This window comes from Triticum aestivum, chromosome 5B (assembly GCF_018294505.1).
Source record: "Triticum aestivum cultivar Chinese Spring chromosome 5B, IWGSC CS RefSeq v2.1, whole genome shotgun sequence".
NCBI classification, from domain to species: domain Eukaryota; kingdom Viridiplantae; phylum Streptophyta; class Magnoliopsida; order Poales; family Poaceae; genus Triticum; species Triticum aestivum.
The window spans coordinates 38,732,353-38,742,627 of record NC_057807.1 but is presented as its reverse complement, the minus strand read 5'-3'; the positions used below and the strand labels follow the sequence as shown (position 1 = coordinate 38,742,627).

General features: G+C 39.8%; 1 protein-coding gene across 2 annotated transcripts; it reads right to left on the bottom strand.

Moving 5' to 3' along the window:
* Positions 1-241: 241 nt before the first annotated feature.
* Positions 242-1,751, bottom strand: LOC123115566 (putative nuclease HARBI1). Of its 2 annotated transcripts, XM_044536697.1 has the most exons (3): positions 1,206-1,751; positions 970-1,126; positions 667-836 (listed from the first exon to the last, which is right to left on the bottom strand). In XM_044536697.1, exons 1-3 carry the CDS (start codon positions 1,722-1,724, stop codon positions 769-771), a joined length of 744 nt encoding a protein of 247 aa, XP_044392632.1. In that variant the 5' UTR covers positions 1,725-1,751; the 3' UTR covers positions 667-768. The 2 variants fall into 2 exon arrangements, with proteins under 2 accessions (XP_044392631.1, XP_044392632.1); XM_044536696.1 differs by having other exon boundaries at positions 242-1,126; positions 1,206-1,750.
* Between the last annotated feature and the right edge of the window lie 8,524 nt (positions 1,752-10,275).

The following is a 10,275-nucleotide window of genomic DNA, read 5'->3' as shown; positions in this document are numbered from 1 at the left end:
TAGAAGATATGCTAAACCGTCAAACATTCATGGAAGTAGACGATGATGTTCTTTCCGTAATTATCAAAGAAGTGGTGGCCCCGCATGTCTGAAGGTTACCAAAGCAGGAGACATTTTATTTAATCATGTTACCATTTCATTATACGTTCGTTCAGTGTCATCTTTCATGAATCGTTGCCAATTAAGTAGTATCATGTTTCTTTCTATATTGTGAATAAAGGAAGCACAATAACTCTATTGATTCTTTTTATTCATGCCTCGTATACAATATTAATATTCTGCTTATTTTATTGTACTCATGAGACATCCAACCTACCGGAAAAAAATTGCTAAAATATATGAATTTATTTTATTCAGTACACTTCTGAACAAAAACATATATAAAAAGGAGAGCAAATGAAAGTCATGCAGTATTTCTTCTAGTCCGTCTGAGATAGTCTTGATAGTCATTCCACATGGCATTGGCTATTTCATCCCTTTTTGTGCTACCTAGTGCTCGTCGCTCATTGAGAGAATGTATGTCATTTGTATACTTCATATCTCCACTTGGAACATCAATTATTTTTACTGGATCAATCTCCGATTCAACTTGGTCCAACCATTGTTCGCCACCCTCATTACTACAAATGAAATTATGAAGAGCACAACATGCTATCGCAATTTCTGCTTGCGAGTCGATGGGGTATTGCGATGCACATTTTAGTATAGGGAAACGCTTCTTCAGAACTCCAATTATACGCTCAACATGATTACGAAGTTGTGCATGCCTCAGGTTGAATAGTTCTCGAGGATTCCGCGGCCGCTGATTGCATTTAGCCTGCTCCAGCAAATGGTACCTTACATTGCGATAAGGTGCAATAAAATTAGGCGTATTCGCATAACCAGCATCCACCAAATAAAACTTTCCTTCGGGGACATAGAAGTTATTTTCAAGAGCATCTTGTAGAACACGAGGGTCAGAAGCGGAACCTTCCCATCCGCTGCTGACATGGATGAAACGATTATCAAAATCACATGCAACCATAACATTTTGTGACAGTGTTCCCTTTCTGTTATGATATGGACCTTGGTCATTTGGATATATGGTAATTGGAATATGTGTTCCATCTATTGCTCCAATACAATCCTACAAAAAAATTACATACAATGAAAACTTTGTATTTATATATGGTTATAGCACTGAAGGGTTAAAAGGTGAATAATACCTTCAAATATGGCATAAATTTCGTATTTCTTGCAACTTTGAGAGGAACATTAATTGGAGGCAACTGTATTATACTTCCTGACAATATCATGAGGGCGTTCAACACAATATGGAAATAGCGACTTATGACCTCACCACTATGCTGAAATTGCCCTTGGAGTGTACGATTGGTTGCATTCTTTGAAACGACATATAAAAATATGCCTACTTGTTCTTCCACTGAGACAAAATTTGTATATCTTAGATGGCATCTTTCTCGAGGGCACTGGACTAAGTTACGAAAAATATACTGCTCCATCCGAAAATCTCGTTTGCATCTCAATTCATGACCTTCTAGAACTTCTCGCACGTACCGATCTCCCGTAAGGATGGATGTATGTATACGTGTGTGGTTGGCCGAGCTTCTATCATTAGCATACAAAGCTTCAATGATAGCTAATTCATCATCTTCCCTACGTTTGCACATCAAAAAATTACCCAACATTCTGATTGACAATATAACACACCTACACATATGCATATGACATCTCAGGTATACACTTTCCTAGATCCCCCAACCCTCGAAAAAAATGATTGATAATAGAGCATACCTACTAACTTGCTGTAGATCACATTTGTAAATCAGGAGAAACTTGTTGTGTGAAGACTAGAATATCTTGCGATTGTGTGTTCGTTTGAAGAGGGGTATATATATAGGTGGATTAGTTCAAGTCTTCAACGCTAGTGGACCAAGCAAAGGCCATACGTGATTCTAGGATAGACATATTCTAGGTTAGATGACATGCATGTAGATGCAGCAGAGATAGACATTTTCTATAGATCCTAGCATCTAGGTCGGGCGGACGTGTGCATGCACCCAGCCACCGTTAGCAGCAGCTAAATACTCAGTCATGCATGCTAAATACTTGGTGAAAACTTTGATAAAACAGCACCAGCCAAACACATGTAAAAACTAAGAAAAGCGTTGGTTTTTAGAAACTGCGGTATTACTTGCCCACCGATGGGAATACTTTGGTTTTCACTTACAGCAGTTTTCTAAAAACTTTGCTGCCAAAATTTGGGTCAGTTCGAATTTTTCGTCCGTTGGATGCTGCTACAAGATGTGTGCTGGGTTTTTTTATCCTTTGTGTGTGCTGTTCTGTATTGGGCTGGATTTTTTGAATGGCCATATTTTGGGTTAGTCGATTTTTTGTTGGGCTGAAGCATGTTACGTGTTTTTCTTATTGGTTGTCTGGATGCATTTTTTCTTCTGTTTTTGAAAATGAAGTAATAACTAAAACATAATCAAAATGATGGTTTTTTTAAAGAAATAATGAATTAGTGACTTTAGTATTACCTTTAAAAAAGAAAAATAAATGAAAATTAAAACACAATCAAAATAATAAGGTTTTCCGAGAATTAATGAATTAGTGGCTTAGGTATTACCCTTTAAGAAGAAAGCAAATGAAATAAAAGACAATGATAAAATTTGCACACATTACACAAAAATTGTGCTTTTTTATAATATGCAAAAATGAGCGTATTATAGTGGTATTTTCACCAAAAAAAGTTTCATAAGAATTAATGAATTAGCCGCATATGTATTACCGTTTCATAAGAACGAAAATGAAGTAAAAACTATGAATTTCAAAATAATGAAGTTTCTAAGAAAGAATGAAGTAGTGGCTTGGTATTACCGTTTAAGATTAAAGAAAATGAAACAACACAGAAACAAAATCAAAATAATGAAGTTTTTAAAGAAACAATGAGTTAGTGACATTGGTATTACCATTTAAGAAGAAAGAAAATAAAAAATAGAAACAAATAACGATAAAATATGGCACACAATTTACATAGAAATTGCACTTTTTTATACTTTGCAAGATTATGTATGTAATGAAATAATAACCTTGACCTTTCAGTGACCAATAGTGGTGGTCACAAGTTGACATATTTCTTGTAGTGTCACATTTGGAAAATTTCACATACCACTTGTCCTTTCTAAGCAGTTCCAAAACCCTCCTGACATGTTCTAAGTGTTGTTTCAGTGTTTTACTGAAAATCAAAATATCATCAAAGAAGGCTAGTACAAAGGTCCTCGGCATTTCAGGCTCTTGTGATAAGGAAACATTGATGGCACCTTGGAAGGTGTTTGGTGCCCTTGTCAACCCAAAACCAACCAGGAATTCAAAATGCCCATGATGGGTTTGAAATGATGTCTTGTACTCTTCTCCAGGAGCTAATCTAATTTGATGATATCCAGCTATGAGATCCAGTTTTGTAAACCATTGAGCACCATGTAATTCATCCAGGAGTTCATCTATCACAGGCATAGGATAGTTTCCTTTGACTGTAAGTGCATTCAGGTGCCTATAGTCCACCACTAGCCTCCATGTATGATCCTTATTTTTGACCAAGAGAATAGGTGAAGAAAAGGGACTATTACTCCTTCTAATGACACCAGAATCCAACATCTCTTGGATTTGCTTCTCTACCTCATCCTTTAGCTTTGGGGCCAGCCTGTAGGGCATGTGAGAAAATGGTCTGGCACCAGGAATAAGAGGAATGACATGATCACAAGCTCTTTCAGAGGGTAAACCAACTGGGACAGCAAACACATCTTTGTATTCCTCAATAAGTCCCTGAATTTATGGTATGAGAGTGGGAGCATTTTCATCAGTCACTACAGACAGTTCTATGATGGTATAAGCAAACTCAACAGGTGTTGCTGTTGAGGAACGTAGTAATTTCAAAATTTTCCTACGCACACGCAAGATCATGGTGATGCATAGCAACAAGAGGGGAGAGTATTGTCCACGTACCCTCGTAGACCGTAAGCGGAAGCGTTATGACAACGCGGTTGATGTAGTCGTACATCTTCACGATCCGACCGATCCAAGCACCGAACGTACGGCACCTCCGAGTTCAGCACACGTTCAGCTCGATGACGATCCCCGGACTCCGATCCAGCAAAGTGTCGGGGATGCGTTCCGTTAGCACGACGGCGTGGTGACGATGATGATGTTCTACCCACCCAGGGCTTCGCCTAAGCACCGCAACAATATGACCGAGGTGGAATATGGTGGAAGGGGGCACCGCACACGGCTAAGGAACGATCACGAAGATCAACTTGTGTGTCCTAGGGTGCCCCCCTGCCCCCGTATATAAAGGTGCAAGGGGGGAGGCCGGCCGGCCCTAGAGGGCGCGCCAAGGAGGGAGGAATCCTCCTCTTAGTGGGAGTAGGACTCCCCTTTCCTAGTCCAACTAGGAAGGAGGAAGGGGGAAGGAAAGAGAGGGAGAGGGAGAGGGAAAGAGGGGCCGTGCCCCCCTCCCCTAGTCCAATTCGGACTCCCCATGGGAGGGAGCGCGCCACCTCCTGGGCTGCTGCCCTCTCTCTCCCCTCAAGCCCACGAAGGCCCAATACTTCCCCGGGGGGTTCCGGTAACCCCTCACATATGAAACTTTTTCACGATTCTACTCACATATGAAGTTTCTTGATGTATTGACATCCATGGTATTCTTAGTGAAGAAAATACAATTGGGACCATACTATTCATCAAACATGTTGTTTAATATAGCTTTGATTTTTCATTTTTGCCCAGGGTACCATGGATGTGAGTTCTTCGTGAAACTTCACATGAGTATACCGGTTGACTATGTATATTACAAAAAAGTTTCAGATTTCTTATATTTACTCTAGTATTTTTTTATTTACTATTCATAAAGGGTGCGCGTGGAACCATATTCACCAAATCCGCATCCCAAATTTTGTCATTATTGTTTTATTATTTTTCATTATTCTTCTGAAAGGGTAAAACCAATGCCACCAAGAAAACTTCATTATTTTGATTCCTTTTTAGTTTGTATGTTATTTTCTTTCTTCTCTAAAGGTAATATCGATCCCGCTAATACAATTTTTATTAGTATTTTTTTGTAATTTCACTATTATATGCTTATTCTGTATATTATAAAGAATGTAATTTCTCCGTAGATAGAGAGCATTTTTCTTAAAGGGCAATACTAATGCCTCTAATTCATTTTTCCTTAGAAAACTTTGTCATTTTGATTTTGTTATAGTTTTTAGTTCATTTTTTCTTATTTAATGGTACTATCACTGACACTAACTCCACTATTATACATTTATTATTGCATACTATAACAAAGCGCAGTTTCTGCATGTTATAACATATCGCAATTCCATAAATTTCACAATTATGTGCTTATCTTGCGTAATATAAAAAAGTGTGATTTCTGTGTAGATTGTGTTTACCTTTTGATATTATTTTGTTTTAGAGTTTTTTCTCATTCTATTTCTACTTAAAGGGTAGTAGCAATGTCAGTAATCCATTAGTTGTTAGAAAACTCGAGTGTTCGATTATGTTTGTTTTGTTTTCTTGAACGTATGGGCTACAAGTGCATCCATGCATGCATGACCGTCGCTGGTCCAGGCCAACCGGTGTGGCGAGGTCCATCTCTGTCACAATTAATTATTCAATTCACTACTTGTACTCAGTTATCCGGTTGTTAAAAAATGACTTACCCAAATTTCTGTGTAAATTTTGTGCAATTTTTTATTGTTTGTTTAGATTTTTTTTATTTTATTTCTTCTTCAAGGGTAATATTACTCCCAATTATTCATTTTAGCTTAGATGACCTCGCTATTATGATTTTTTTAGTTTATATTTTATTTTATTTCTTCCTTAAGGGATTTATTTTTTTAGTTTTCTCTTTTTTTAATTTTATTGTGATCAAGGCGTCTCCTGATTTGGGGTGCATTGAGTACTCACTGCCTTGAAATACCCCAATAAAAGTTGTCCCATATTCTAAATAAAATCATCATATCAGCACAACATATGTTTATTATACTACAAAATATGGAAATAAAATTAAATATAGTAATAAAGTAAATAATTAAATAAGACAAATTGAATATTTACGGTGATGCTTGGCCATATTCATAAAATTGAAAAGAACATTTTAGATTTTTCTTAAAATTGTATGTTCTTTCATAAAATTGAATATTTAGTGAAAAGAACATTTTAGATTTTTCTTAAAATTGTATGTTCTTTCATATTTTTGATGATTTTAAGAACATATGGTTGTTTTTTTAATATGGAAAAATAATTTCCAAAGTTAAAGTTGTGTGATGTGTCTTACACAAAGGTGTCACATGATCAAAATGTTTAAACGGTGAAACCCACAAGAGGGAACAAATATACATAGTATTAAGAGTTCATCAATAAAATTACCTGCTGGAATAACTGGAGGACGAAATCGAGAAAAAAATATTATAGAGACCAAAAAAATATTTGTCCTAAGAAATAACTTTCTTTAACGTTTATTTTCTAAAATTATTTGGAATTTCGAAAGATTTTTTAGAGGGTTTGATGTAGTAGCTAGGTGCCCTCGCATTTTGCAAGGGCCACTGTTTTAGTTAGTAAAATAATACAAACCCAGGCTGTTCTAGTTAGCTATGCAGACCTACACCTAAATCTATGTCCCCCCCAGCCCCGTCGATCAACAGTGTGGTCGGGTCAGGTCACTCTGCATCAAAAAATCTGGCCGGACCAAAATCACAGCTGGTCACACCTGAACCCCGGCGGAATACATTCATATACGTCAGCGGTTGCCGGAATGAATGAAAAACCATGGCTCACTCCACAACCATAAACAGCATGAGCGAGGGATGAAAATAGATATAATTAAACTTTAGTAACAATTTCACCAACATCAACTATACCGAGGCTGGATCATATATAACTCCGTCATCTGTGATAATCATAATGCAGGGAAATGAAAAGGTCTAATATATACATCAAAGCCGGCCACAATTCAGGCTATTTATATAGCCCACATTACACAAACAGTACTATATGATTCACGCTCGACCTTTCGGTCTCCGTGTTCCGAGGCCATATCTGTTATATGCTAGGCTCGTCAAGTTTAACCTGAGTATTTTGCGTGCGCAACTGTTTTGCACCCGTTGTATTTGAACGTAGAGCCTATCACACCCGATCATCACGTGGTGTCTCAGCACGAAGAACTTTCGCAATGGTGCATACTCAGGGAGAACACTTCTTGATAATTAGTGAGAGATCATCTTATAATGCTACCGTCAAACAAAACAGAATAAGATGTATAACAGATAAACATCAAACACAATCAAAATAAGTGATATGATATGGCCATCATCATCTTGTGCTTGTGATCTCCATCTTCGAAGCACCGTCGTGATCACCATCATCACCGGCGCGACACCTTGATCTCCATCGTAGCATCATTGTCGTTACGCCATCTATTGCTTCTACGACTACCGCTACCGCTAGTGATAAAGTAAAGCAATTACAGGGCGTTTGCATTTCATACAATAAAGCGATAACCATATGGCTCCTGCCAGTTGCCGATAACTTCGGTTACAAAACATGATCATCTCATACAATAAAATATAGCATCATGTCTTGACCATATCACATCACAACATGCCTTGCAAAAATAAGTTAGACGTCCTCTACTTTGTTGTTGCAAATTTTACGTGGCTGCTACGGGCTGAGCAAGAACCGTTCTTACCTACGCATCAAAACCACAACGATAGTTCATCAAGTTAGTGCTGTTTTAACCTTCGCAAGGACCGGGCATAGCCACACTCGGTTCAACTAAAGTTGGAGAAACAGACACCCGCTAGTCACATGTGTGCAAAGCACGGCGGTAAAACCAGTCTCACGTAAGCGTACGCGTAATGTCGGTCCGGGCCGCTTCATCCAACAATACCGCTGAACCAAAGTATGACATGCTCGTAAGAAGTATGACTTGTATCGCCCACAACTTACTTGTGTTCTACTCGTGCATATAACATCAACGCATAAAACCTGGGCTCGGATGCCACTGTTGAGGAATGTAGTAATTTCAAAATTTTCCTACGCACACGCAAGATCATGGTGATGCATAGCAACGAGAGGGGAGAGTATTGTCCATGTATCCTCGTAGACCGTAAGCGGAAGCGTTATGACAACGCGGTTGATGTAGTCGTACGTCTTCACGATCCGACCGATCCAAGCAACGAACGTACGGCACCTCCGAGTTCAGCACACGTTCAGCTCGATGACGATCCCCGGACTTCGATCCAGCAAAGTGTCGGGGATGAGTTCCGTCAGCACGATGGCGTGGTGACGATGATGATGTTCTACCGACGCAGGGCTTCGCCTAAGCACCGCAACGATATGACCGAGGTGGAATATGGTGGAGGGGGGCACCGCACACGGCTAAGGAACGATCACGAAGATCAACTTGTGTGTCCTAGGGTGCCCCCCTGCCCCCGTATATAAAGGAGCAAGGGGGAGGCCGGCCGGCCCTAGGGGGCGCGCCAAGGAGGGGGAGTCCTCCTCTTAGTGGGAGTAGGACTCCCCTTTCCTAGTCCAACTAGGAAGGAGGAAGGGGGAAGGAAAGAGAGGGAGAGGGAGAGGGAAAGAGGGGCCGCGCCCCCCTCCCCTAGTCCAATTCGGATTCCCCATGGGAGGGGGGGCGCCACCTCCTGGGCTGCTGCCCTCTCTCTCCCGTCAGGCCCACTAAGGCCCAATACTTCCTCGGGGGGTTCCGGTAACCCCTCCGGCACTCCGGTTTTCTCCGAAATCACCCGGAACACTTCCGGTGTCCGAATATAGCCGTCCAATATATCAATCTTTATGTCTCAACCATTTTGAGACTCCTCGTCATGTCCGTGATCACATCCGGGACTCCGAACAATCTTCGGTACATCAAAACTTATAAACTCATAATAAAACTGTCATCGTAACGTTAAGCGTGCGGACCCTACGGGTTCGAGAACTATGTAGACATGACCTAGAACTATTCTCGGTCAATAACCAATAGTGGAACCTGGATGCTCATATTGGCTCCTACATATTCTACGAAGATCTTTATCGGTCAAACCGCATAACAACATACGTTGTTCCCTTTGTCATCGGTATGTTACTTGCCCGAGATTCGATCGTCGGTATCCAATACCTAGTTCAATCTCGTTACTGGTAAGTATCTTTACTCGTTACGTAATGCATCATTCCATAACTAACTCATTAGCTACATTGCTTGCAAGGCTTATAGTGATGTGCATTACCGAGAGGGCCCAGAGATACCTCTCCGACAATCGGAGTGACAAAACCTAATTTCGAAATACGCCAACCCAACATGTACCTTCGGAGACACCTGTAGAGCTCCTTTATAATCACCCAGTTACGTTGTGACGTTTGGTAGCACACAAAGTGTTCCTCCGGTAAACGGGAGTTGCATAATCTCATAGTTACAGGAACATGTATAAGTCATGAAGAAAGCAATAGCAATATACTAAATGATCAAGTGCTAGGCTAACGGAATGGGTCATGTCAATCACATCATTCTCCTAATGATGTGATCCCGTTAATCAAATGACAACACATGTCTATGGTTAGGAAACATAACCATCTTTGATTAATGAGCTAGTCAAGTAGAGGCATACTAGTGACGTTATGTTTGTCTATGTATTCACACATGTATTATGTTTCCGGTTAATACAATTCTAGCATGAATAATAAACATTTATCATGAAATAAGGAAATAAATAATAACTTTATTATTGCCTCTAGGGCATATTTCCTTCAGTTGCCCCTTGAATTGTTATAGACTAACCCTGCAAGGGGAAGGACATCCATTGTTGTTCCCAGTCTACTGTCATTGGACTATGTTTAGCTAACCAGTCCATACCCAGAATTCCATCATAACAGCTGAGAGGCAAGATTCTAAGGTCATGTTCAAACAGAACTCCTTGCACTGACCACTGGCACTTTGGTACATAGCTGTCACAACTCATAATTCCTCCATTAGCAACCTTCACCTTCATTGTTGTACATTTCTTCACTCCTGCCAATGTGCTAGCTGAATTGGTATCCACAAAGGAATGGGTACTTCCTGAATCTACCAAGAATGTTCTCTGTTGTCCCTGAATAACAACACTTAATTGGAAGGCCTTGTTGTGGGCTGATTTTCCTTCAGCTGCTTCTGAGATAGCCATAAGATTCACTTCTTCATCCTCATCAGTAAGCAGATCTTCTGTTGATGTGCAC

What these genes read in the sequence shown, in the direction of transcription:
- LOC123115566 (XM_044536696.1), bottom strand. Translation starts at nt 1,724, where the DNA reads ATGCATATGTGTAGGTGTGTTATATTGTCAATCAGAATGTTGGGTAAT. An exon ending in AATTTATGCCATATTTGAAG is followed by an intron (nt 1,127 to 1,205) that starts GTATTATTCACC and finishes ATTTTTTTGTAG; the next exon opens with GATTGTATTGGAGCAATAGA.